The sequence below is a fragment of the Ammospiza nelsoni genome, chromosome 9 (assembly GCF_027579445.1).
Source record: "Ammospiza nelsoni isolate bAmmNel1 chromosome 9, bAmmNel1.pri, whole genome shotgun sequence".
Lineage (NCBI taxonomy): Eukaryota > Metazoa > Chordata > Aves > Passeriformes > Passerellidae > Ammospiza > Ammospiza nelsoni.
In genome coordinates, this window is record NC_080641.1 from 12,115,059 (window position 1) to 12,142,849 (window position 27,791).

The window sequence follows — 27,791 nt, forward strand, 5'->3', positions numbered from 1 at the left end:
AAATGTCACTGGGTTGCAGGATGAGCTGGCAGATCCAGCAGAACAGTAATTTTGGAGCAGGAAGCTAAAACAAGTTTATTAGATTGATTTTTCCACAATGAGAGATGGATCTCATTGTTCTCCCAAAGGAACTTACTTGGGCCTGACTGAGGTGCTTTGTAGTGACACCTTGAGAGACAGTGTAGCCTGTAAATGATCCAAGTTTGTTGGCTTTGTTTTGATTTTTATATTGGTGCATGTAATTGCATTGTTTGGTTATTTATATTGGTGCATTGTTTATACTGGTGCATGTAAATTGCATTGTTTGGTTGTTTATATTGGTGCATTATTTATATTGCTGCATGTAAATTGCACTGTCATTCCTTGTTTACTCTGTTACCCCTTTTATTTAACCAAACAAAGCTGTTTCAGGTACTCTGTTACCCCTTTTATTTAACCAAACAAAGCTGTTTCAGGAAATTCTTGACTATTACAGCTGTCTTTCCAAGAATATTAAAATGAAATGCAGTTTTGAACAGCTCCATTGTGATTTTCCTGCCCACTCTAAGCCTCTTATCCCAGTGTTCAGTTGGCTGGGGTAGCTCACTGAGGTTTAGCTCGCTGCTGTGTGGTTCTGAGTGTAAGCAGAGGCCATAAACTATTCCAGAGAGCTGATCACATTTCTTTATTTCCTTCTGCAATCTTTTTCAGAGCCAGTTAATGCGAGAGAAGGAAGAGCTGGAAGCTGAGAAGAGAGACTTGGTCCGAACCACCGAAAGGCGATCTCAGGAAGTTGAACATTTAAATGGTACAGCCAGGAGCACAGTCCTTACATACCAGGAAATAACACAGTCATTGCACAAAGACACCACTTTGGTGCTTGTTTTTCTCCATTTAAAAATGTGCCTTATGCAGTATCCTAGTGCCCAACATGCAATTACATACAAAGTGTCTTGCCTGTTGTCATTCTTTACAATTTAGTAATTAAAGCTGTTACACAACAAGTTTTCCTAACACTGATTTCCCTCTTCCAGAGGATGTTAAACGTTTAAATGAAAAACTCACAGAGGCCAACACAGAAAAGGCAAAGCTTCAGCTGAAATTGGATGAACTTCAAACATCAGATGTTTCCATGAAGGTGAGGAGGGCTTTGTAAGCACAGTGTGTTCTGCTTGTTTGTGTGTGATGTAATCACCATTTTGTTATGATTCCTTGGAAAGTAGGTCAAGTGAGTGCCTGTTATTTATAGCAAATTCTTTTATTATAAAATTGCTGGCTGTGACTAGAAGTGAGATCTATATTTCTGGAAGAGAGGGGGTATCAGGCTGGGCAAACATGTCCAGGCCTTCTTGGTGGCAGTGGAAGGAAGGACTGCTAGGGAGGACTTCAGCTCCCTGAAGGGAGTTAGAAAGGAGAAAAATAATGAGCTGTGAACCTGTACCATTACTTTGTGGGCAGAATAAACTCCATAAAGAGAGGAGGAAGGGACAAAAATCTCAATATCGTAATTAATTTCCTCTGAAAGGCTACTAATCTTGTTCTTGTTCCCAACTAATTTAAACTTGGAAGAAACTAACTCAAATGGCAGTAATTTGTTGTTGCTTGATAGTTGTAACTTACTACTAGTGTAATAAGGAGCACTGCCTGTATTTACCAAATTACAGTACATTTTGCTACTCCTTCTCTAATTAGAGTAATTTAATTGGCTGCTTTATTTTCTGTGGAACCACTACACTCACACTATGCAATTCTCTTTTCAGTACCGGGAGAAAAGGCTGGAGCAAGAGAAGGAGCTGCTGCAGAATCAGAACACATGGCTGAATGCTGAGCTGAAAGCCAAAACAGATGAGCTGCTCCATACTGCCAGGGAGAAAGGCAATGAAATCCTGGAGCTCAAATGCAGTCTGGAGAACAAAAAGGAGGAGGTAATGTAATTACTGAGTTGTCATTTCTTAGAAATTATACCACCTGATTAACAGTGTTAAACAAAGCCAATACTTTAATGACTGTATTTGAGTGGCCCTGTATGCTCTTCCAGCAACTTTTGAGTTTGTTTTTATTTTTAAGTTAAAAACAATGAGACAAGTATTTTCCAAAATAAACTGGACTAGGAGCTAAAAATCTTACATAGTGTCCTTACTTCTTCTCTGAATAGGTTTCCAGAATGGAGGAGCAGGTGAACAGCTTGAAACAGTCCAATGAAAACCTCCAGAAGCATGTTGAAGAACTTTTGAATAAACTGAAGGAGGTGAGACAGCTTGAAATATGTTAAATGGCATTGCAGTTGCTCCTACAAATCAAACAATAAAATGAGGGAAATAGAAATAGTGGAATCCTCCCCTACCCTGTCTCCTCTTTCATTTGCCAGGCAAAAGAGCAACAGACAAGCATGGAAGAGAGATTCCACAATGAACTGAATGCCCACATGAAATTATCCAACTTGTATAAGGTGAGTTGGTTAATTCCATTATAACTCTAGTAGTGTCTGAATCTTACATAATGCAAGCCAATTTGGAGGCTTTTTCCCCCACAAAATTTGGATGTGGAAAGGCTAACTTCCATTGCATGACTTTGTGAAACAGGCAAAACATTGTCTTCTTTGCTGCTGTCTTAGTCAGCATTTAGACTCTTACATTGTTTGTATTATCTTGGAGAATAAGCAAAACTGGGGTTGAAATAGTAATTTTATGCCAACTATTTTGAGGCTTCATGTTGTAAAAATGTGGTTATGTCTTAGAATCTGTTGGAAGGTAAAAGTTTATGTGGAAAGTATGGCTGTGCAAGAGATTTTTCTGAGTTAGAAGTTCATTTATGAACATTGCAAAGTGTTGATGACTTGGTTAAGACCCAGCTGAATGTCCTGTACTGTGTCAAAGACAGCATCTAAACAAGTAATATTTGTTCTGTTTGCTCAAAGAGTGAAAAATATCATGTAAGTCAGCTGAAATGTCCAACTGCTTACTCTTTGGTTTGCATATTTTAGTGCACAGGTTACTGAGCTCTGCTTTGTGAACTGTCTTGCACAAACACCAAATAAACATTGTACAGCTTTTGCATTTGGGACATCTCAAGCTGTAAGCAAAGAAGCATAAACTTATATATATATGTTATATATAGATATAAGTGTATATATATGTTATATATATGTGTTATATATATGTTATATATACTTATATATATGTTACATATATATAACATATATATATGTTATATATATAAGTATATATATAACATATATATATACTTATATATATATATGTTATATGAGTCCCTAAAAATACCATTTTTTCAGACTGTTTGAAATAGAGTACTGAAAATTCCCAGTCTTCTTTAGTCAGAAGAAGGAAAGAGCCAACAGCAGCTGTAAACAGCTGATTATTTGATTACTGATTGTTTTGTTCAGCCATTAAATTCCTTTATGCTGCAAACAGCTAAATAGATTGCATTGGGAATTGCCACATCAAATCAGTGTCTGATACTTCTTACTCTCAAGCACTTTGCATCAAAGTGAGTCAATCCAAATGGAAAAGACTGACCAGTTTAGGTCAGTTTTTTGCAGAAACCTGTTCGTGATTTGTGGTCAGTTTAGGCTTTCTTGTAAACATGTGGCTGCTGTTGCTGTGTACTAAAGGTGAGCTAAAATGCTTTCTTCAGAGTGCTGCTGATGACTCGGAGGCAAAGAGCAATGAGCTGACAGGAGCAGTGGAAGAGCTGCACAAGCTCCTGAAGGAAGCAGGTGAAGGTAAGCTGGCAAAGGGAGGAGAGCAGTTGGGCTCCTTGGAGTACCTTGATGCTCTGAAAAATGGGGGTTTCGTGTGTGTTCCTGAAAGGAATTTCGTTGGGCTTTAGGGGGGTGATGGAAATACTCGTCCCTTTGTAACAAAAACTGTACCTGACTAGTTGAATTTACTGATGGTTGGGAAACCATTTTCAAATACACCTGGAATTTTACTATGGATTTTGATAATTTTGCAAGATATGTCTTCACTTTAGCTTTTTTAGTTTAGGTTCCTTTTCACTGCTAAGGACAGTTCATACTTTTGCCCTTTTCCAAGCAAAGGTGATAGGCAATGGCTCATGCTTTTCTCACACTGCTGAATTTTCTTATCATGAACTTCTGCAGATCATATAAAGTAAAACTTAAGGAACACAGCTAAATCCTGATACTTTTATTTTAAAAACAATCACAACACACAACCTGCTTGTCTGATTGAATTTCAGCTAATAAAGCAGCCCAGGAGCATTTGGCTGAGGTGGAGGAGTCAAAAGCCACCATGGAGAAGGAGCTGAGAGAGAAGATCAGTAAGCTGGAGAAGGAACTGGAGAACGCCAATGATTTACTGTCGGCTACAAAGCGCAAAGGTGGGATCAGCTGGCACCTGAAGTACAGAAACTCTTGGGCTTTTATGGTCTGTCAAGGATATTGTGCTGAATTTCTCTAAGAACCAACTGCATTAATCTAATGTAATCTTTGTTAATTTTTAATAATTCATTTTAGAAGCTATTTCATATATATACATATGCTTATATATGTGTATAAATATGCTCCCCTCAGCAGAAAATGCATTTCTGTCGTAGTTTTTTGAAGTTTTTTTTAATCTGTTACCTTTTCAAAGAAAATGGAGGGGAAACTTTTCTTCAAGGCTGAATCAGCCTGCTTTTAGTGGTTTGCTGGAGGGGGAAGTGGAGATGAAAACTAGTCTTATTTTCCTGTATAAAAAATAGGCAGCAGTGAACAAACCTCTTGTCCTTAAATTTCTGTTAATGTTAAATTTTGCTCAGTATTCACTGTTTTAGCTATGTCCTTTTTGTTTTTTGCTTCATATGCACAGTTTCTAAAGGATAGAGAGCAGGAAGGAACAGAGGCATGGAGTACATTTGCTCTATACCTGTGTAAATGTAATGAAAATAAACCACTGTTCTGCTGCTCCAAACCTCTGACAATGTGCTAAAAAACCTGAGATTAAGCTTTGCTCCAGCTATTTCAAGTGCTCATGTTCTGAAATTATTTAAATTTTAGGAGTCCTAGTAGCAATATCTTTTCAGCAATTCAAATAAAGCCAGTCAAGTATGAGAGTTTCTGGTGGGGATTATTGCAGCTTTTGGATGGTAATTGTGGGGTTGTGTCTCCAGGAGCCATCCTGTCCGAGGAGGAGCTGGCAGCCATGTCTCCCACTGCTGCAGCAGTGGCCAAAGTGGTCAAGCCTGGCATGAAGTTAACTGAGGTTAGTGAGCACAACCTCTCCAGCAGCAAAGCCCTTGGATGCCACAATGACACTGTGAGAACAGAAAGGTTCAGCCTTGGGGCACTCTTTGGGTTTGCGATCATGCTTGATGAAGGCAGACTTACTTGAGGCAGACTTCTCTTGCTAAGTTACTGAGATCTTTTTCAACATGCCTTACAGGTTTTCTTTAGTAGATCAAATTCAGAAATAGGTGGGTTTTGTTAGTATAAACTTACTTTCTATATGCATTTTTCGCAGGAGCAGTCTTTTTTTGCTTACTTACATAGTGTTTTAATCTGTACTGCTGTGCCTAAACTTGCAAACAATTAACTATAGCTCTTACAGGTTCTAGGGGCTTTCATGCTTCTGTTTATGCAATTTGTGTTGTTATTATTTGTTACTGATTGTTTTGTCCAGCCATTAAATTCCTTTATGCTGTGTTGCTGGCTTTGATATTTCTGTTGTCTTAAATTTGCTTTAAACTTAGACCTTTTACATAGACTTCTTCTATTGCAGACAGTTGCACTATACAGTTTGCCATTTTAAAATTAATATGTGTAACTTCTTTTCTATGATATGAGTCCTATAATCATATTTTAAAAGTCCAGCTTGTTCTTCTGAATTACCTAGTTCAATTGTATAAAATTGCAGTGCTTTAAGGTATGAACTGTATCATTACCAGTGGTTCTTTTTAAAGAGATCTGTACAAGCATATCAAAACCAAACCAAAACCTTTTTGTTGCAGCTGTACAATGCCTATGTCGAAACTCAGGATCAGTTGCATATGGAGAAGCTGGAGAATAGGAGAATCAATAAATATTTGGATGAAATAGTGCAGGAAGTAGAAGCCAAAGCCCCAATCTTAAAACGTCAGCGTGAAGAATTTGAGCGTTCCCAAAAAGCTGTTGCAAGTCTGTCTGCAAAGCTTGAACAAGCTATGAAGGTCAGTGTAAAATAAAAGAACATGTATAGTTTTGGAAAACAAATTAATTTAAAAATCTTTAAACCTAATTGCCGTCGTAAGTGTATGAAATGGATCTATCAGTCAACTTTTATTATGGGAAAAGATGTGTTGGACTTTCTGGCTTGCGATTTCTGGAACTGTAGAAAGTATTTTACAGAACCAATGTATTTTGTAGTTTTTTTGTAGTGGTGATTTACAGTCTCTGATTTTCTGAGAGAGTAGGTTCACTTTAAACAAAGTTAGTATTTATTTGACATAAAATTGGACTTCAGTGCTCCCTTCCCACTGGTTTTAAAGCATGCACCTGTACATTACAAAAGAACATGACTTTTAATTCTGGAACAGCTAGAGTTTTACCTTGGGCGTGTAACTTTAAGGAGAAGTTTGGTTCCCCAGGCATGTCTGCACAGGCTGTTATCTCTCTGGAAAGGAATGTGTCCAGTTGAGGTGTGATGTTTACTCCTGTTGGTGTGCTTGCAGGAGATCCATCGCCTGCAGGACAGTGCCGACCAGGCCAACAAACACGCCTCCTTCTTCGAGAGGGAGAGCCAGAGACTGGAGGTGCGAGTGAAGGATCTCTCCCAGCAGGTACAGGAAACATTGCTGTGGTTAAATGTGCTGCTTGCAGTTCTGTGTTCATGTGCTGCTGCATTTCAGATGTTTACTTGGAAGTTGCATTCAGCCACAGTCATGGAGACTTTGGTTGTCCTGATTATGTTGGTGACATTAAAACTTCTCCTCAGGACAGCATGATACTACTGCTTTCAAAATTGGAATAAGTTAACTGGATAGAAGTGGTACTACTTTAGGATAATATTGTTAAGCATATGACATGGAAAACTCATCTATATAATTTCTTTGTTAGATTGGACTGTCCTGTGATCTGTTCACAGAACTAAACACTTTATGTACTTTCAATTTGTTGCCTTTTGTCAAGCTATTTTTTCTGTCACATAATTATCTTACAACAACTATCTTGATTATAATTGTTTGCACAATTGCAATTGTGCAGTTGCAATTCCCTGCACATTGTAGGGAAAACTCCTTAATTTCCAAGTCCTTTATTCCCAATATATTGGTTTTCACTGAAAACTTTAGAGTCTGTGCAGGCATTACACAAGGACTGTTCTCTTTCAGATCTGTGTGCTGTTAATGGAACTGGAAGAAGCCAGAGGCAACCATGTGATTCGTGATGAAGCAGTGAGCTCTGCTGACATCAGCAGCTCTTCTGAAGTGATCACTCAGCACCTGGTGTCCTACAGAAATATCCAAGAGCTTCAGCAGCAGAATCAGCGTCTCCTGGTGGCTCTTCGGGAGCTGGGGGAGGCAAGAGAAAAAGAGGAGCAAGAAACAACATCATCTAAGTAGGTCACCTCTTCCTTTTCATTAACTTTGTACTAATTAGTAACAGGGATTCATTCAAGCATTTTTAGTTTTTTACTTCTGATTGTTATTAGTTGTGTGCACCAGCTATGTAACTTGTAGAAGCAAGTTCTTATTAAGCTACAGGACCTTCAGGTTTCTATTAAAATGGCTTTATAACTTTATAATAGGTCCTGTCATCAAAACCTGAAGTAAAAATAATTGTCAGTCTTCTGGTGACTGATTTCACACAACAGAGCCGTTTTTCAAAAAGATAAGTTTTTATTCCTGATAGCTGAACAGAAAACTGCATGTGCACATATCTAAATCACTACTGTAAAGACTACAGGTGTGAATTCTTTGTGAAAGGTTCTTAGCCTGACTCTCTGCTCATGCTACTGACATTTTTGAAGTTACTCACATGAATAGAATTCTACTGTTCAGGAAAGAGGCCTGCTTTCTTTTTCATCTGCAAATGGCAGCCCAAAGGCCTGTCTCCTGGAAATTTGCAGGATTTGTTATAGGTTCACAGAATCATTAAGTTTGGGAAGGAAGTCCAGGATCAAGTCCAAGCTATGCCCCAGATGTCACCAGCCCAGAGCACTGAGTGCCATGTCCAGTCCTTCCTTGGACACCTCCAGGGATGGGGACTCCAACACCTCCCTGGGCAGCCCCTTCCAATGCTTAACAACCCCTTCTGTGAAAAAATTCTTCTTGATGTCCAACTGCAACCTCCTCTGGCACAGCTTGAGGCCGTTTCCTCTTGTCCTATCCCTGTTCCCTGGGTGCGGAGCCTCATTCCCCCAGCTGCTCCCTTTTATCAGGGAGTTGTGTAGAGCCATGAGGTCCCCCCTGAGCCTCCTTTTCTTCAGGCTTAGCACTTTTCCCAGCTCCCTCAGCTGCTCCTGGAGCTCCAGCTCCTCACTGTCCTTGTGGAAGGAAGGGGCCCAGAACACCTGGGCATGCCTGTGTGGGATGTTGAAGGCTGTTGTTGTTCCAGGATGTCTGAGCTGCAGAGCCAGCTGGATGAGGCTCTCAGTGAGCTGCAGCAGCTGCGGGAGTCGCGGCAGCACCAGCTGCAGCTCGTGGAGTCCATTATCCGCCAGCGAGACATGTTCCGCATCCTGCTCACCCAGACCACGGGGGCCATCATTCCTCTGCAAGGTACCCAGGGTGCAGGGGCTGTGTGATCTGCTGTGGCAAGCAGAAGTGTTGCTTTAAAACCCTCTTTACCTTCCTGTAGCTTCAGGTATGTTACCAGAGGAGATCTGTCTTACATCTACTCCAAAGCGCCCGAATTTACCTCAGTCCATGGCAACTCCTGCTCCAGTGTCTATGACTGAGTCCGTGGAGACTGTGGAGGCCAAGGCTGCTCTTAAGCAGGTACACTCTTCAGTAGACACTGCACAAAGCTGTCCCTGTTTATTTTTACTTGCTTTTGGTACTTACTCACTTTTATGTCTGTTCTTTTCTGCAGTTGCAAGAAGTTTTTGAGAACTATAAAAAAGAAAAGGCAGAGAATGACAAGCTTCTGAATGAACAGAATGAAAAGCTTCAGGAGCAGGTCACAGACTTGAGGTCACAAAATGCCAAGATATCCACACAGCTGGAATTTGCCTCCAAAAGGTAATTCAGCTACATAATATCATTGCCTTACATGTCCTCTGGCTGCTTGATTTTGTTTGTTCACTTAAACATTGACACTGTCTAATTTGTGTAAGAATGTAAAGGAAATAGTGCTGGTGGGCTCAAAAGCAGAAACTGTAGTTGAGTGAGGCACATTTGTGCAAACTGAAGCATAAAACCATGAAGCCCACAGCAGTGTGCATGCCCCTGTTGAGCTGGACAGTGGCAGAGTTGTTTTGCTGTGTTCCCTGGAAGGTACGAGATGCTGCAGGATAACGTGGAAAGCTATCGCCGGGAAATCACCTCCCTGCATGAGAGAACCCAGAAGCTCACAGCGACCACTCAGAAGCAGGAGCAGATCATTAACACCATGACTCAGGACCTGAGGGGAGCTAATGAAAAACTGGCAGTGGCAGAGGTCAGTAACAGTGTGTGGCACTGCAGGGTATTTGAAGGTATTACAACAGTTTTCCTTATGATTGTCCTGAAATGTCTCAAGTGAAGAGTGGAGATGTAAGAACATTCCAAGGTGTTTCAGTTTGCAGGGAAAACAGAATGTCCAGTAGTTCTGTTCTTACTATTCTTGGCTTAATTCACACGGATTTTAAAATAATACTAAATTCAATGGATGGGTTGGGGATTGACAACAAAGTTTTTAATAATTTGTTGTCTTAAAGGTGAGAGCAGAAAACTTGAAAAAAGAGAAGGATATCCTGAAGATGTCAGATGTGCGCCTGACTCAGCAACGTGACTCTCTGCTGGTTGAACAAAGAGGACAGAACTTGCTGCTCACCAATTTGAGAACAATTCAGGTATGTGGTGCTATTCTTATGCCCAGGATGGGTCTGTCTCTCAGGCTTTTCAATAAATACCCATGAAAATCAAATTAAAGACTCATGGGATTGAGTCTTAACATGGATTTTTTTGTGGTTACAAATCAACATGATATAAAATACTTCAACAACTTGTTTCAGCAAGTTTGGGACTCCTGTCCTACATTATGATACTCTGTCATTTACCTGGGCAAGGTCCTGAGAATTCTGAGTTGATGAGAAGGATTTTCACAATCAAATGGAAAGAAAACACATGAAACAAAGTGAAAGGAAAAAATTCGTAATGCCAATACTTAGAATGTATTTAAGGATGCACATTTTATCATGTGACAGTTCTGTTTCTCTAGTAGATCTTTTGGTGGTTTTTTAGTCAATGGCATTAGACTGCATAGATAGTAGATATTCTTCTAATAATATTTATGGTACTAACATCATTAATGAAACCTTTCAAAGCTAAGTCATACATTGTAAGCACTACTTTTCATCATTTTCTGTATCTACCTATTATTTAATTATTCTTGGCGTGGGAGAAATGTTTTGACAACTTTGTATGAAGTGCTGCAGTAATTCAGAAGAAAATTATTGAGGTATGTTGTAAACAAAATGCATTGGTCTCTTTTTTCAGGGAATACTCGAAAGATCTGAGACAGAAACAAAGCAGAGACTCAATAATCAGATAGAAAAGCTTGAACGTGAGATATCTCAGCTGAAGAAGAAACTGGAGAGTGAGGTGGAACAAAGACATTCCCTCACCAAGAATCAGGAGGTAAGTATAAATGTGCTGCACTTGTTTGAAGGAAAATAAAGCCCCAGGTGCTTCTGCCAGAGTGCAGTGTGTTCTTTTCCATAGCTGACATGTAAAGCCACACTTGGCCTCTGTGCCATTTGGGAATAATTGCAAACTGAAGAGCCCTGTGCTTGCAGGTTCATATCCTGGACCTGAAGAGGCAGCTGGAGACAGAGACCAGCCGTCACATCAACACAAAGGAGCTCCTGAAGAATGCCCAGAAGGAAAATGCCATGCTGAAACAGCAGCTGAACAACACTGAGGCCCAGCTCACATCCCAGTCCTCACAAAGGTCTCCAGGGAAAGGTGAAATCTTCCTCTGCAGTTAATTTCTCTTTATGCTAAGCATTACCATCTCAGAATGGTAAAATTCACAGTCCATAATAATTGGAATTGGGACAGCAGTACACTAAATAATAAATCACTTTGTTACTGCATTCACATATTCAGGCAGATAGTAACCAGCATAATTTGTTAATGTAAACTTCACATCCAAGCAATCTTGGACAAAGGGGAAAAATAATGCAAAACTTCTTAAAGAATTCCTTTTATTGTTTGAAGAGCTTAAATGTATTAGGCTACATAGTTTTAAATAATCAACAGTGTTTATTATAAGTCCTTATTTTGGTGAGGCTTACAGTTTTATTTAGGGAAGCTTTGTGAAAATAATTGTTTTTATCATATTATCCAAAAATTGCTTCAGTTTTCATAAGAACAGCGGTTTTAAGGCTAAGTTAAATCTCAGTTAATGAACGTGTTCTAACAATGCAGGTCAGCCTAGTACAAATGAAGATGTGGATGATCTTGTAAGTCATCTGAGACAAGCTGAGGAGCAAGTCAATGACCTGAGAGAGAGGCTCAAGACTAGTTCCAGTAATGTGGAGCAATACAGGGCCATGGTTCTCAGCCTGGAGGAATCCCTCAATAAGGAAAAACAAGTAAGTAGTTAATTACTTATTTTTATTTACTTTGTTTTTTAGAGTAAAAATTCACTACTGCTTGTGATTTTCCATATTTTCAGTGTTGTTCTAAATTAGATGCTGAGAATACCTATTCTGGCTTTAAATTGTTAACAAAATTCCAGTTTTGTATCAGAATAATGTATTTAACTGGATAAAAAGTGGATCTCATGATGCATTTTAATGAAGGTGACAGAGGAAGTTCGTACAACAGTTGAAGCTCGTCTGAAGGAATCTTCAGAATATCAGGCACAGCTGGAAAAGAAGTTGATGGAGTCAGAAAAAGAAAAACAGGAACTGCAGGAGGAGAAGCGTAAAGCTGTGGAGAACATGGAGCAGCAGGTATGCACTGACCTTCCCTGAGATCTCCCAGGAATGAGCTTTCAGAAAGCTGCCTCAGCTTCACTTGGGTTTCACACTATAGCAGTGCCCTGATCCAGGTCTTTCAGAGTGTACACAGAGTGCCTGAATTTGTGAGAGTTTCCAAACACAAGCTGTATATTGATAGTGTCAGTTCAATATTGTAGTGATTGTGTGTTTAAAGCTGTCACTCTCTGCCTGAACTTTGAGCAGGAAAACATAAAGTAGCAGCCTTTGTGAGAGGTTTCAGAAGGAAACAAAATGACTGTAACTAGAATTACTGCAGGTCCAACTCTGAAAGTAAAGGATTATATTTTTACTGGGAAAGACCTCTGTATATTAATAAGTCAAAATATAGAAAGTATTTGTCTCTTTTAATACCAATTTTAATTTATAAGTAATAAAATAATCATCATTATGAATGACTGTGTTCAGTACTCTGCAAATACTTTGCCACTCAGTCCTCTCAGTCCTGGGTTTGTTCTTACTTTGTTTTTGTTGTTCCTCTGCCACTGCAGCTTTCAGAACTGAAGAAGAGTCTGTCAGCTGTTCAGTCAGAAGTTCAGGAAGCTCTTCAGAGAGCCAGCACAGCTCTGAATAATGAACAGCAGGCCAGGAGGGACTGCCAGGAGCAAGTATGTTTGTGGTGTTTGCCTATTTTAGCCAGGGTCAACAGAATTCCTGTTAACTTTCAGTTGAATTCAAAACTAAACTTGTTACTCAGGGACTGCTGGAGGCGGGAAAAACGCTGGGAGAGCACATTCTCTATTTTGGGAGCAGCTGCTTATTGAATGCAATAGATTTCTGTTTCTAAGATCTGTTTCATTATGTAAAAAGATTGGCTTGGGAATGTAATTAACTGGTTTTAATGAATTGCTGCCTTCATGCCCTGAGGAGGGGACTGAAAATGCTCCCAACGAGACAATGGGGAAAGTATTTTTCTAACCCAAAAGATAATTGTCATCTTTTATGTCTCTGGGGCAGTGTGATATTTAGCAGCAGCTGGTAAGATTGTCTTGTTAACCAACTATTTTTTAAAGGGAATTTACTTTTCTGCAGATGAGAATTCCAACAGCACTAATTGGTTTCAAGGATATAAAAAAACTTTGGGCTGTTTAATCCAACCCCAAATGTAGTAGATGGGCTTTTCCATGTTTCCTGTGCTTGAGAATAGCTGGGATTTTGGGTAGTGGTTTTCTTTTTGCTTTGTGGTCACTTGATTTTGTCTCTTTGTACAGATCAAACACACAAAGTAAGAGTAGCAGAGTTGATTTATTCTGGTTTTGTGCAGGCAATGATGGCTTCTGAAGCTCAGAACAAATATGAGCGGGAGTTGATGCTTCATGCTGCTGATGTGGAGGCACTACAGGCCATCAAAGAGCAAGTTGCCAAGAACGCAGCGGTGAGGCAGCAGCTGGAGGAGGCTGCTCAGAAAGCAGAGTCTGAGCTCTTGGAATCCAAAGCCTCCTGGGAAGAGAGAGAGAGAATGATCAAGGTGTGATGGGCTTTGTTGTTTCAGTGGGTTTTTTCAGTTAACAGAAATTCAGCCACAGAAATCACACTCAGTGAATGATTTTGTTGTAGGATGAAGCTTCAAAACTTGCATCCCGCTGTGAGGATCTGGAGAAACAAAATCGATTATTACATGAGCAGCTGGAGAGCATGAGCAATAAGATGGTGACTTCCATGAAAGAAGCCATCCCAACTGCAGCAAATGTTTCTCTTAGTGAGGAAGGCAAATCGCAGGAACAAATCTTAGAAATTCTTAGGTAACCTTAGCTCTGAGTTCCTTCTCCCGGGGGTTATAAATTAGATTTGAACTTAGATAATTCTATATTACTTTATACTTGAAGAATAATGTTAAAAATCCAGGTGCTTTTTTTGCTGATGGGAGATGGTTGTGCTAGTTGAGAACATTTTCCTGGTGTGAAGTGGTGTTGAACTCCTCCCTGCAGGTTTATCCGTCGGGAGAAGGAGATCGCAGAGACAAGATTCGAGGTGGCGCAGGTGGAGAGCCTGCGGTACCGCCAGAGGGTGGAGCACCTGGAGAGGGAGCTCCAGGAGCTGCAGGACAGCCTCAACGCTGAGAGGGAGAAGGTGCAGGTATGGCTGGGGGTTAATGCTTGTGAATTCAATGAGTACAGGGCTGTTCTGTGGCTGCCTGTGCCCAAAAATAATTTTTTGAAAGAATTTGGGATTTTTTTTAACTGGGATTGCTTATAACCAAATGGAGTATCTTGTTCCAAGTCTTGTGAGAGTGTGTAGCAATTCCAAAATCTCATAATTAGGGTAAAATAAAGATAATTTATCTTATTTTTTTTTCCTCCCATCTCCTACTTCCCAATGTCTTGAATGTACATGTGAAATAATAAATACCATGGTAGATTTCCAAGGTGGTGTTATACCATATCCGGGTGGAGTATATGTGCCTATGCAAGCAAAACAAATTATTGAGTTGACTCTTGCCACAGGTAACAGCAAAAACCATTGCGCAGCATGAAGAATTAATGAAGAAAACTGAGACCATGAACATACTCATAGAAACTAACAAGATGTTAAGGGAAGAGAAGGAGAGGCTGGAGCAAGAGCTACAGCAGATACAAGCAAAGGTTAGTACTGATAAACCTTTCAGATATTCAGTGTAGAGTTAAATGTCGGGATATACCATTGCTAATTACAGTAAATATGTGATTTACATTATAATTATTCCTTTAAATCATACATGAATGAGGAAACTTTACATTTCTAATTTTAAAAGACTTTGGTCCATCTGCAGTATTGGAAAGCTTGAAGTTTAGTTCCATTTAGATGAACCTGAAAGTCAGTGTTTATCCTTGGCTAGAGGTATACCAAGAGCAGGGATATTATCAGCAATTACATTAAAAATGGAAAATGGCACAAGAATGCATATAAAACAGACCACAGCTTTATTAAGAGTTTAAAAGTGAGATACTGCTTGTTTTAATGGTAACCAATGCATCAGATTTTAACATTAAAAATCTCTCCTGTACCAAAGTACAGAGTGAGCATCTAAGATTGGGAAGTCGCCCCAGTATTTTTTTTCTCTGTAGGATCATCCTCTGCTGTTGTCCTTGTCCTTTTCTCTTCCTCCAGCTGGCCACTGGAAGGCAGAGAGTTAGGAAAGAGGTTCATGGCTTTCTCTTGAGGGATTCCTTCAGTCTCCTGAGGTGCAGAGTGTAACCCCTTACTGTGCTTTCTCAGGTACGCAAGCTCGAGGCAGACATCCTGCCCCTGCAAGAGTCCAATGCTGAGCTCAGTGAGAAGAGTGGGATGCTGCAGGCAGAGAAAAAGCTTTTGGAAGAGGATGTTAAACGCTGGAAAGCCCGAACTCAGGTGGGGAAATGCCTCCTTTCAGAGAACATAATGTGGAAAAAAAAGCCCACCAGTTAAACAACTAAAAAAAGTGCTACATTTCCTTACGAAGAATAAAAAGCTAAGAAGTGTGTTTGAATTATAAAGCATTGTTCACGCAGCTTCAGAGTTGGCTATTCCATATCAAAATGCAAAAGCAGTGGCTCTAATTCAAAGAGATTTTCTGGCTATAACTGTGTAATTATTTTACAAAACTGCCCCTCTTTTCTTCCCCTTCCAGCACTTACTGAGCCAGCAGAAGGACACTGACCTCGAAGAGTATCGAAAGCTGCTCTCTGAGAAGGAGGCAAATGCCAAGCGTGTCCAACAGATGAGTGAAGAAACAGGCAGGCTTAAAGCAGAAGTTGCCAGGTGTGGTATTGGTCAATTTGTAAAAAGTTTGGTGCAAAGCAAAATATTCTGATTATATATCTGAAAGTGTAATTTCTTAAGTGTTGCTGTGTAACTGTGAAACTTTTGGTATTCTTTCTGTGGCTTGATTACAAGCAGGTAAGGTGAAGTGAGAGTTGTTTTGCAAGGTATTAGCCGAAATTATTCGGCCAATAATAAAGTAATGTATTATAGAATAATTTCTGTTCTGTATTGCAAAATCCTAGAAAATGTAATCCACTACAGATAATGCTAGTGATGTTACATAAATAAGGGATATTGAAATGTATATATGTTTTCAAGCGTCTCATTTGCATCTCCCTCTGATCTCTTGTCATTTAGAACTAATGCATCCTTGACTACAAGCCAGAATCTTGTTCAGAGCCTGAAGGATGAAGTAACTAAAATAAGAGCAGAAAAGGACACTTTGCAAAAAGAACTGGATGCTAAAGTGGCTGACATACAGGAAAAAGTGAAAACTATAACACAGGTCAAGAAAATCGGTCGCAGGTACAAGACCCAGTACGAGGAGCTGAAAGCACAGCATGATAAGGTAGGTAGAACTGAAATGGAGCATTCCTTAGAGTTCCTGGGGTTTGCCAGAACTTATAACCAATCACTTGGCACACAAAACCATCTTGTGAAAGTAATAATGTTGTGATCAGGTAGTCCTGTTCAGCCTTGTACCCCTTGATGCCTTTCAGATGGTTGCTGAATCATCAACTCTGCCTTTGGCAGAACCACAAGAAGACCAAGTTTCTGCCCAGGAAGTACAAGAGCTAAAAGACACTCTCAGTCAAGCTGAAGTGAAGACAAAGAATTTGGAGACTCAGGTTGAAAGTTTACAAAAGGTAAGAGCAGTGAGTAATTTCAGAGTACTGTTCTCCACTGCAGTCCTAAGTGTGTAACAGTGAAGAATGGAAGGGTGTTTTAATGTGTGTCACAGAAATACGGGAAGTGACCAATTGTGCCTCTACTTTCTTGGGAAAGAGGGATCTTGAGCCTGGTGTAAATCCTGGGTTTAATGTTTCTAACATTATTTCCTGGAAGAAGTGGGAAAGAGAATGCTGTTCTCCAGCTCTTGCATTCAGAAAGGACTGAACTCCTGTTGTTGTTAAGAAGCTTTTTAACCTTAATCCAATGGCCAGTTAATACCAGCTCCTTGGAACTTGGCACCTATATTTGCCAAAGTGGTTGGTTGTGGCCAACAATTGCAATCTTTCTCCCTCCCTAGACAATAACAGAAAAGGAAACTGAAGTTAGAAATCTCCAGGAGCAGATAATGCAGCTACAGACAGAACTGGCCCGTTTCCATCAAGATCTACAAGAGAAGACTACACAGGAAGAACAGCTCAGGCAACAGATCACAGAGAAGGAGGAGAAAACAAGGAAGACCTTGCTTGCAGCCAAGCAGAAAATTGCACAGTTAGCTGGTATTGTATTTCTTTTTTTTTTTTCTGTCCTTAGAGATTATTTCTATGACAAAGCCTTTAGATGGGATGCTTGAAAATTATGGCCTGCTTCATATTTTACTGAAAAGCATTTTCTCGACTAAATGCTACAGGGATTGTTCTAAAGTTTAAAATTTAATTCCTTCAGAGGATGATAAAAGTACATGAGTAGCTGCACACTGAACATTGAAAAAATTTTACTTACTTTTGGCCAGCCAACATGATTACGTTTTTGATCCTTCTGTTGATTAGAGCAGATTGGCCTTACTAACAACTTGGGTAATCTCCCCTTCCCTAAATGTAGAGATGCAAAACACATTGTCTCCTCTGTTTGTAAATGTCACTGAGAGGAATGATGGTGTAAGAGCTTGCTGAAAACATCTTGTTCTTTTGGGACTACTTCTTTATCTATTACATATTTTTCTATTTTAGTTTCTTTTTATCTAATTGCAATTGAAAAGAAAAATGGCCATATTGCCTCCCAGATCTCCTTTTATAGCTTAACATTTTTAGGATTTCAGAATACTTCAGTGTCCTGATAAAACACTCAGGTGTTCAGTGTGCGGATTCAGCAAGGCTGGACCCTTTCCTGTTCCACCAGGTACAAAAGAGCAGCTCACAAAGGAGAATGAGGAGTGGAAGCAGAAGAGCAGCTCCCTGGAAGAGCAGAAGACGGAGCTGGAGGTGCGGATGAGCGCCCTGAAGTCCCAGTACGAGGGGCGGATCTGCCGCCTGGAGAGGGAGCTCCGGGAGCAGCAGGAGCGGCACCACGAGCAGCGGGATGAGCCCCCTGAGTCCACAAACAAGGTACAGCATGTAACAATCCTGCCAGGCAGCCCTGGCACAGCAGCCAGGCCACCACTGCCCAGCCTGGACTCGGGTGCCACCATGCCCTGCTCTTGGAAATCCACAGGTTGGCCTCAGTAAGGGTTCAGAACTTAAATTAAGTTTCCTGCCCTAATCAGAGTTCCCAGCACCAACAAGCAGGCAGTTCTGCCATTCACTGTGAATCAGTCAAGGAGCTGTTCACGCTATGCCCTCTATTTTTGTATTTTACTCATGCATTCAGTATAATGGGTTCATGTCTCAAAGCTTCAGAAAATACCTGAGCAGTTACCAAATTGTTTTCCAGCCTTTGTATGGCTGGTATGATTTGGTTAAGGAAATTTGCCATAATTACAATACCCAACAAGCATTTCTTTCACAGACTTGTTATCAAAGAGCTGAAGTGTCTTCCATGTTGCCTGCACTGTTTCATGCCTGACATGATATCTCTGGTTTTTACTAATAGGTCCCAGAACAGCAGAGGCAAATCTCACTCAAGTCTACTCCAGCTTCAGGTGAAAGAGGAATGTGAGTTCAAGGGGTTTGCAGAGTTTCTGTGGGTTTATCATTATGTGGTTGCTCTTCTTTTTAGCAAATCACTGGCTTTTCATAATTTTTCTTAAACAACTGCAAAGGTACTGACTGACATAGTGCATTCCTCCTGTTTTCTCAGCTACATCTAATCAATAGGGCTTTTAAGTTGCAAGCTGGTATATTAGCCACCAGGAAGATGGTATCTGAGAAACATGGAAGATTTTTATAAAGTGTTTTCAGACTTCAAGGTTTTTGAAGTTGTGTAATTTTGATTGTTAATTTGGTTTGGGGAAGGATCTTCCTTATGCAAGAATGAGAAATGGACTGAACAGATAACTCTAAAAGACAAAATAGCCATTTGCCTAAGCTCTGAAATGGGAAATATTGCTGTACTAGTGAGCTGGGACAACAAACTCCCTCTCAGCTATTATGAAATGCATCCTTTAGACAGCAAGACTTTAAAAAATGTCTCTTAAAATTTGGCTGCCCCTTGTCTCAGCCAAGAGATGATGTCACTCTGTATTGAGTGAATCAGTTTTGATGTAAGATGTGTTATTCACTGTAATAAAGTTCCAGCACAGCCAACATTTTGATCTGTTACTAGATTCCCACTTGATTACCTTGGAAGAAACCTGTCAGTTCTCCAAGCTGGATAAAATGCTATTGATGGCATAGTGTGTCTCTCTTTTTCAACTATAAAAAGTTTTGAAGACAATTTCTTAGGCTATTCTCAGGCTTTTAAATTCAAAAGCTTTTAAAAAACCAGTGTTTCTGGCTATGAAAATATACTTGTTTGTTATTTTTAAAGTCTGCTTTCTGTACCATGATGAAACCAATCTCCTGTTTTTCAGTGCCAGCACTTCAGATCCTCCAACAGCAAACATTAAACCAACTCCTGTTGTGTCAACTCCCAGTAAAGTGACTGCTGCTGCAATGGCTGGGAATAAGTCTACTCCAAGGGCCAGCATCCGTCCCATGGTGACTCCTGCCACGGTCACCAATCCCACCACTACCCCCACAGCCACAGTTATGCCAACAACACAGGTGGAGACTCAGGAAGGTGAGATTTTAGTGTAGTATAAGGATCCTCAGTACTCAGAAGTGCTGCCTTTGCCTTGAAGTGTTGGTGGCAGTCAGTTTGGAAGGGCCTTGGACAGTGTCACTGTCCCTGCATCTCTTGGTATGTTGCACTTCTACGACCATTCTACTTGCAGCAAAGTTCATGGTTCCTCAGCTGGAGATGTGCATAACACAAATTCATCTGCAGGACACTGAATGTGCTTGTTCAGGGTTTCCTGAGAAGGAGAATGTGAGCTGTGCTGGATGAATGCAGACCCTGACTGTGCTGCTGTTTGCCTTGCAGCCATGCAGTCGGAAGGACCCGTGGAACACGTCCCGGTGTTCGGCAGTGCCAGTGGCTCCGTGCGCTCCACCAGCCCCAACGTGCAGACCTCCCTGCCCCAGCCCATCCTGACTGTGCAGCAGCAGACCCAGGCCACTGCCTTCGTGCAGCCCACCCAGCAAAGCCACGCTCAGATCGAGCCTGCAGCTCAGGAGCCAGCCCCTGCCATCGTGGAGGTGGTGCAGAGCTCCCAGATAGAGAGGCCCTCCACCTCCACAGCCGTGTTTGGCACAGGTTGGTGTCGTTTTGTAGGCCTGCCTTGCTCAGTAGTTCCTTGTAGGTAGCTCCAGTTGGGTCCTTGGTCAACTGGGCTTCACATCAGTTTGGGCATTTTTCTCCTCCCTTAGTTTACTGTACATTTTAAGAACTTCTGAAGTTAGGCTTCCTTCTTGAGCTGTCAGAAGTGGTGCCTCTGAAATGCTGTTGGCACTGCATTCCTTAAAGCAGAAAGAAAATAAAACTTTGTGTTTGTCTTTTTCAGAGCAGCTTTGCTCTGAAGGTTTAAAACATTAAACCTTACTCACTCTGTTTCCATGGCACTATGAGCAAGGTTAATTCTAGGAGCCATGAGTAAGCTCCTTAAGCTTGAGTTTAAAATATAGGAAGTGCTCTAAAGCTACACACTGCAATGCACTCTTGCACATCTGTTTGATCTACACAGTGTAAATAGAACATTTATTCCCCAGAAAAACATTTCTGCAGACTGTTGGGGTTCTCTTTTTCCAGCTGATACTGTTAAAGATGTTTGGTGTACTTGTCCAAAGCAAAGATGGTGGAAGAAATATTTGGGTTGTACCCTGAGGCTTATACTTAGAGTCAGTTAAGTTGTGAATAAAAGCCTGAGAGTTTAAGACTTGTAACTAAAGGGATTGATGTTTTCCTGGGCTAGGAGACAGCTCAGTGCAATTCTGATTGTTGTTGTCATTCAGTGCAGAAATGGAAGTGATCTTCAGAGGAAAATACCAAAGCTTTTGATTTCTGGTTTACAGATGTGTTGTTCTTAAAATAACTGAGAGGTGTTTGCAGTTTCAGCTACCCCCAGTTCCTCGCTGTCTAAGCGCTCCCGAGAGGAAGAGGAGGACAACACTGTGGAGAACTCAGACCAGATCTCTGAGGAAACAGTGGATGCACCTACTTCAAAGAAACTGAGAATCATGCAGAGAGTTGGGCCTGAGGTTTGCACGAACATAAATTGCTACTACTTAATCTTTGTAGGATTTGAATGGGAAGAAAAAATGTGTTACTTCAGAGCAAATCAGTGAATTCTTGACTTTCTAATCTGTTGGGGAGGAAACAATTACATTTGGTCTCAAAAAAGGCAGAGGTTAAACCAATTAGAATGAATGATATAATTCTTAACCTTAGGATGGGAGAGAGAGGGTCATATGCTAGGATTAAGAAGGAAGAAGTTCAGACTTCTTTCAATGGGGTTTGGAAGGTCTTTATCTACAGTGATTCTGGATAAAAATAAAGGGTGTTTAGGAGATGGGAAGCAAAGAAGATAGAGTTGCTGGAAAAGCCTACAAAAGATGCATGTGAATGTTGGTTTGAGGGATTTGAGATGTGCTGTGAACAAAAGGGATAAAATTGATGAGACAGAACCTCACAGTGTTAAGGAAGGCAAACATATTTTATTAACTCTGTGCCAGAGAGATGTTCACAAGAGAAAAAGGGCAGGATTGTGTAACAACATTGCCACTTAAGGATCTAAGAGGCTGGAGGTAGAATGGGAAGCTTTGATGATTTGGTTTTAGTCCTGAAAAGACTGAGATCTAGTGGGCTGGAGAAGTCGTATTTCTCCAGGGCAGGGAAGAGAGATTTTTGATATAAGCATTGCTAAGGAAGCCAGAGAAAATGTTGCCCATAACCTTTGTGGCAAAAGATAACTTTTATTAAAGTAAAAAACAAAACTCTCAAGCATGTTTAGGGCTGTTGGTATGTTTGAAGTGAGAAAAATCTTTGTTTTTGCAGGAGGAAGTGGCAGCCGAAGAGAGCACTGATGGAGAGGTGGAGGCACAAACATACAATCAAGACTCACAAGACTCCATTGGAGAAGTAAGCATATTTGAAGAGCAAAAATCTTCAGCAGAAAGATTTTTGCTGAAATAGCCATCTGCCCCCCAAACTCTCAGTGAAATTTAGAAGTGAAATCTCAGATGGAATCCTTCAGGTTTCCCATGGAAACCATTTAAAATGTTTTAAAGTTTAGACTTGAACTGTTCAGTCACTGACAGTCACCTGTCACATTCTCTTTTGTACTCTCCTCTGGTCAGTTTTTGAGGAACAGCAATAGCTGTCCTGTAAGCATCAGAGTCTGGTTGTCTTGCTGTTGATTGTGGTGCAGTGAGTTTGGTTTGTGCTGGTGATTGCCTTTGCTCTTTGGCAGGGTGTGACACAGGGGGAGTACGCGGCCATGGAGGACAGCGAGGAGACTTCCCAGTCTATCCCTATAGACCTGGGGTCCCTTCAGTCAGACCAACAAAACACTTCTTCATCTCAGGATGGCCAGTCCAAGAGAGATGATGTGATTGTAATTGATAGTGATGATGAAGATGATGATGATGAAGAAAATGAAGGGGAGCAGGAAGTATGTATATCATGGAATTCCTTTATGATTTTGTCTTTTATCAGATATAAAACTCGCCAGGCAGGATTAATTTAATCCAAATATTTCTGACCGAGTAGTTGGTCTTTATTTATGCCTGAACTTGTAGTGTTTTAAAGCTACCTGCTAATTCACCTTTTTTCACCAGAATATTTCTTTTACCTTCCTTTATCTGAACCCTCAGGCTTTTCCATCTTCTTTCCTACCATTGTACTGTTGAAGAGAGAGAGAGGGAGTGTCTGGGTGGGTGTTGATCTGTGCACCACATCCAGCCTATTCCACTCCCCTTTCTGCATTTCCCTAAGGCTCTTTTACTGTCTCATCACAGGATTATGATGATGAGGAAGAGGAGGATGAGGATGATGATGAAGACACAGGGATGGGAGATGAAGGTGATGACAGCAATGAAGGAACTGGTAGTGCTGATGGCAATGATGGATATGAAGCAGATGATGCTGAGGTGAGATTTGTACATTTCTTTTGTAGCCTGGTAAATTTCTTGCAACAAATCAATGCTGTAATACTCAACGGTTCTGTTGAAAGAAATTTACCAATACTCATTCACAAATGTGAATGCTTGGAAGAGAAAGTCCTAGTATGAATTCATCCCCAAAAGTTGAAGGATGATACTGGGTGATGGTAATTTCTTACAACTGCTGTTTTCACAAGAAAAATCAACTAGGAATGATGAAGAGGGCTGAATGAAAGTACATAGTACAGGAGCAAGCAGCAAATACTGTAGTTACAAAACTGCTGAGGCTTTTGAAGAGCTGGATATATTTCACTGTGTTGTTATTAAATGATGGTAGCTATATTGTTCAGGTTTGTTTATGCACAGGTTCTCAAAACTTCTGAAATCTCATACAGTTGAATATGTTTACCTAATGCTGTAGATACTTAGAGAAATCTTTTAAGATTGTCATATATTTGACTTTTTTTACTTTCTGAATACTTTTCTACTGCTTTTATATTCTCTTTGCAACCTATAATTTGTTGAGTCATACTCTGTTTATGTGGGATTTTAGGGTGCTGATGGTACAGATCCTGGAACAGAGACTGAAGAGAGCATGGGAGGAGCTGAAAGCAACCAGAGGGCAGCAGATTCCCAAAACAGTGGTACAGTTATTCCATGTTTCTTCACAGTCTGTGTAGTCAGGGGAAGGGAAATGTAGAAGCTATTTTCCCTATGTTAAAATCTGCACTTAAAAGTAAAAATATCAGTGAAATACTAAAGGCCATTTCACCGTGCAGTGTGGATTCTTTTGAAATTATCTTTTCTGGATTTGTTCTACATTCCTTTGAAAATCCTGCAAGCTCTGGTTGCTGTGGGAACTTAATGGCTCACTGGATTAATCGGTCTCTAAATCAGCACCTGAATAATTAACACATTGTTTCAGTACTGGAGCTGTAGCTGGCACAAGTCCTCTTCAAGTGATTTGACATAACAATATTGGGCTGTCCCCAGGCTTGCAAGGGAAAAATGAGTTAATTCATGGCAGAACTGGAAGATTTGCCTTTATGTGTTCAGCTTGGTTCCTAGGGTTTTCCCAGCCCTATGTATTTGTGTTGCAGGAGAAGGGAGCACGAGTGCTGCAGAGTCCACGTTTGCCCACGAGAGCCTGCGGGAGCAGCAGCCATCATCGGCATCGTCTGAGCGCCAGGGCCCGCGGCCCCCACAGTCCCCACGGAGGCCCCCGCACCCCCTGCCCCCACGGCTCACCATCCACGCCCCTCCCCAGGAGCTGGGGCCCCCAGTGCAGGTACAACCAGCTCCAGTGCCTCAGGAGACTTGGGAAAAAACTTGCTTTATGGTTTCTTATCAGTAAAATCCATTGGGAAAAATGGTGCCAGCTGTTCAGCATGATGGAAATGGTAGCTGAGCAAAGAGGTTTAGTCATCCTGCAGATGATAGATGGACAGGGAATGTATAAATTCATCCCCCCCTTAATGCTTTTTATCTTGGAATTCTTATTATATTATACCAGTGCTTAGTCAGTCAGTGGCTGATGATACTTCCACTCAAAAAGCTTTTCTTAGCCAGGTTGTAGCTCAGATTTGAAGGGTTTTTATGAGTTGCCTCAGTGTAGAGGGGACAAAGGAATGCTGCCTTTTATTTTCCAAGTTAAACCTTTCACAGTCAATGCCTGACCCATGATTATACTTGTTGAAGAACTGTAGTTTTTATAAATTAAAACATCACAACAGGAATTCTTCAAGAATATCCTGACTGAAATGATCCTTTACCATTAACTTTTGCTGAGGGATCACAATATTTTTGTGTGCAAGTTTTCTGTATTCAGTAGAGACTTGAGTAGAAGATTACTGTCACTTGCCCAGAATATACACATTGTCTCCCTGAGAGTGCTGGGGCACTGAACAGGTTCCCCAGGGAATGGGCACAGTCCCAAGGCTGTCAGAGCTCCAAGAGTGTTTGAACAATGCTCTCAGTCTCTTCCTGGGTTTCTTGGGCCTGTCCTTCATGCAGGGGTTGGACTTGATGATCCTTGTGAGTCCCTTCCAGCTCAGGATCATGTAATTCCATGATTGCCATACTTACTCATTTAGCTGCTATCCTTGGCTCTGACTGAACACTTGTAGGTTGTTAGAATTCCAGGACTACATTTACACAACTTACCCCATTTCTTTCCCATAAAGAGAATCCAGATGACTCGGAGACAGTCGGTGGGGCGAGGGCTTCAGCTGACCCCTGGGATAGGTGGAATGGTGAGTGGATCAGAGTCTACTACTAAACAACTGCTTTGAGGGAACATTCCTGACTCTTGGGGTTACTTTGGTTTTTAAAGAAGCCTGGCTGCTGATTTCAGGGAGGGAACATTCCTGACTCTTGGGGTTTCTTTAGTTTTTAAAGAAGCCTGGCTGCTGATTTCAGGGAGGGAACATTCCTGACTCTTGGGGTTACTTTGGTTTTTAAAGAAGCCTGGCTGCTGATTTCAGGGAGGGATAGTCTCTGTAGTCTTGCAGAAAATATCCTACTCCTGTTAATTCCTGTATTAATGGAAGGCAAAGATTAGAAAACTCCCAGGAAACAAAAGGCTTCAAAAGAGGCTTAATTGGTTTTGTCTAAGGTGATTTTATTTACTTATTTTTAGAGTCAGTCAGTGGCCGTGTTGCTGGAAAAAACAATACTAAGTTCAGCTTCATCCTAAAGGAACAAGGCTAACTTATGCTTCTCCATCAGCTAATTTAGAACCCTTTATTCAGCTGTATTTGGCAGAACAAATGCAGGTTCAATGAGAGAAAAGAGACTAAGTACCTTCTGTGACACCAAAGGCATCAGCTTTAGATGTCTGAAATTAAACAAGAATTTTGTTAGAGCTAAATCTGTTATTGTTTTGCTGGACTATGTGGAAAAATCAACCTTTAACTCAGCTGGTAAAAACTGGAAATACATTGTAGGCTCTCATATCAGTCTCTTTTTTTCCAGCAGCAGCACTTCTTTGATGATGAGGACAGGACAGTTCCAAGTACACCAACTCTTGTAGTTCCACATCGTACAGATGGATTTGCAGAAGCTATTCAGTAAGTAGATGTGAAAAGGGAAAAAAAAGGCTTTTCTCTATTCTTTATTCTATTTCTTTCTATTTTTCAGCAAAATGAAAATAAATTTAAATTAAATTCATTTGTGATGGAAGTAACATGGTAGGTAGTAGGATAGATAACTGCATCTGCAGCTAAGTAATTATTGCTTGACTTGTGTGTCATTTAAACTGATCAGCAGATTAGGTAGTGAATATTCTCCCATGTATTGTAACCTGGTGATTTAAGAAGAGATTAAACAAACAAAAAAGTTCTATCAAATTTCCTTCCTTGTTCTCCTTCCCTCCCCATTAATATTGCCTGTGAAAGTTGCCTCCATTTCTGTTTTTGGGATGTTCTGGACAGGTTCAGCAATCCACTTAAAATTATGAGAGTTCATAGAATAGATAAGTAAAGAATATTCTCTTCAGGACTGTTGTATTGATTTTGAATGCATTGCTAATAATTTGAGAGCTAATTGCTGTTTATTTAGCAGTAGCTCAGCTGATTTTTGTGGTCAGTATTAGTTCATTTTGTCTCATGCTTGATTTGTTCTCTTGGTCAGAAAGTTCTCCCCCCTGCCCTGATCTTTGGTGGAGATGCAGAATTCCTTAAGTTTGTGTTTTCCAGTTCCCCCCAGGTAGCTGGAGTTCCTCGGTTCAGATTTGGGCCCCCTGAAGATATGCCACAAACCAGCTCCAGTCACTCTGATCTTGGGCAGCTGGCATCACAAGGAGGTAAAGCACTTCTGGGCTCTCTTTTCTCTGGGTCTTTGAGTGAAAAAGAGAGAATTCAGTCAACAAAACATAATTCTTCACACAATGCTTCAGGAAAATTTTGAAGTGTGGAAACCTGCAACTCTAAAATAATTGTCAGCAGGGAGAGAATAACAGAAATTGAGAAGGTGTTACTTTCAAGCTGCTACATTTATAGTTGTGTTAGGATTTTGAAATTGAAGGAAATGTTGAAGGAATGGTTTTTAACTTCAATTTTACCATTGGTTGTAGCTTCCCTGTAGTTAAACAATAGGGGAAAACATCAAATGCCAAGAAATCTTTGGGCTATGTCCTTATCTGCTCAGAGATGCTCAGGCTGTTGTGTTTGTTGTTGGTCTGAATCTGTCCCTTTCCTGGAATCCCTGTTGGCATGGAACACAGGCTGTTGTCTGAAGAAAGCTCATAGGAAAATAATGCAAGGATGAAAGTTAAAAAAACAAGCATTAATATTTTCATCAAGGTGTTACCTTCCAATAAATTATGATCAGCTCTGGCAGTAAGTCAAAACAAAACAACAACAATCTGCTTAAATACAAGTGACTGGATTATATCAAATACCCAGAGGGAAGACATTGGTTAATCCCTTTTTTAGCCACTCATTTGACTGGATTGTCACTGTAACTTTGTGTTGCAGGTTTAGGGATGTATGAAACCCCACTGTTCCTTGCCCACGAGGAGGAATCAGGGGGTCGTAGTGTCCCCACAACACCGTTACAAGTGGCAGCACCGGGTAAGTGGCAGAGGCTTGCAGAGCGAAGCCGGGAATGATTCCCTGTGGTCAGGGGAAGTGCTGGGCAGCCTGTC

General features: G+C 40.7%; 1 protein-coding gene across 4 annotated transcripts in view; it reads left to right on the top strand.

The window, feature by feature from the left end:
• Window positions 1-27,791, top strand: part of TPR (translocated promoter region, nuclear basket protein) — a 33,845-nt gene that overhangs the window by 3,053 nt on the left and 3,001 nt on the right. Inside the window, exons 4-47 of one of the 4 annotated variants that reach the window (XM_059477777.1) lie at window positions 691-787; window positions 1,014-1,117; window positions 1,740-1,904; window positions 2,135-2,227; window positions 2,348-2,428; window positions 3,634-3,721; window positions 4,201-4,341; window positions 5,113-5,204; window positions 5,950-6,147; window positions 6,649-6,756; window positions 7,306-7,532; window positions 8,531-8,694; window positions 8,774-8,913; window positions 9,008-9,156; window positions 9,412-9,574; window positions 9,834-9,968; window positions 10,615-10,755; window positions 10,914-11,082; window positions 11,548-11,714; window positions 11,925-12,077; window positions 12,614-12,730; window positions 13,387-13,590; window positions 13,680-13,864; window positions 14,051-14,198; window positions 14,567-14,704; window positions 15,318-15,449; window positions 15,709-15,839; window positions 16,200-16,410; window positions 16,562-16,708; window positions 17,092-17,290; window positions 17,910-18,115; window positions 18,600-18,661; window positions 19,519-19,727; window positions 20,031-20,303; window positions 21,096-21,244; window positions 22,041-22,124; window positions 22,456-22,656; window positions 23,003-23,134; window positions 23,700-23,790; window positions 24,247-24,434; window positions 25,330-25,398; window positions 26,105-26,214; window positions 26,842-26,948; window positions 27,622-27,717. In XM_059477777.1, the coding sequence (XP_059333760.1) occupies window positions 691-787; window positions 1,014-1,117; window positions 1,740-1,904; window positions 2,135-2,227; window positions 2,348-2,428; window positions 3,634-3,721; window positions 4,201-4,341; window positions 5,113-5,204; window positions 5,950-6,147; window positions 6,649-6,756; window positions 7,306-7,532; window positions 8,531-8,694; window positions 8,774-8,913; window positions 9,008-9,156; window positions 9,412-9,574; window positions 9,834-9,968; window positions 10,615-10,755; window positions 10,914-11,082; window positions 11,548-11,714; window positions 11,925-12,077; window positions 12,614-12,730; window positions 13,387-13,590; window positions 13,680-13,864; window positions 14,051-14,198; window positions 14,567-14,704; window positions 15,318-15,449; window positions 15,709-15,839; window positions 16,200-16,410; window positions 16,562-16,708; window positions 17,092-17,290; window positions 17,910-18,115; window positions 18,600-18,661; window positions 19,519-19,727; window positions 20,031-20,303; window positions 21,096-21,244; window positions 22,041-22,124; window positions 22,456-22,656; window positions 23,003-23,134; window positions 23,700-23,790; window positions 24,247-24,434; window positions 25,330-25,398; window positions 26,105-26,214; window positions 26,842-26,948; window positions 27,622-27,717 (6,364 nt within the window). The remainder of the gene's footprint in view (window positions 1-690; window positions 788-1,013; window positions 1,118-1,739; window positions 1,905-2,134; window positions 2,228-2,347; window positions 2,429-3,633; window positions 3,722-4,200; window positions 4,342-5,112; window positions 5,205-5,949; window positions 6,148-6,648; window positions 6,757-7,305; window positions 7,533-8,530; window positions 8,695-8,773; window positions 8,914-9,007; window positions 9,157-9,411; window positions 9,575-9,833; window positions 9,969-10,614; window positions 10,756-10,913; window positions 11,083-11,547; window positions 11,715-11,924; window positions 12,078-12,613; window positions 12,731-13,386; window positions 13,591-13,679; window positions 13,865-14,050; window positions 14,199-14,566; window positions 14,705-15,317; window positions 15,450-15,708; window positions 15,840-16,199; window positions 16,411-16,561; window positions 16,709-17,091; window positions 17,291-17,909; window positions 18,116-18,599; window positions 18,662-19,518; window positions 19,728-20,030; window positions 20,304-21,095; window positions 21,245-22,040; window positions 22,125-22,455; window positions 22,657-23,002; window positions 23,135-23,699; window positions 23,791-24,246; window positions 24,435-25,329; window positions 25,399-26,104; window positions 26,215-26,841; window positions 26,949-27,621; window positions 27,718-27,791) is intronic. The other 3 variants (XM_059477779.1, XM_059477780.1, XM_059477778.1) reach the window with 3 other exon arrangements.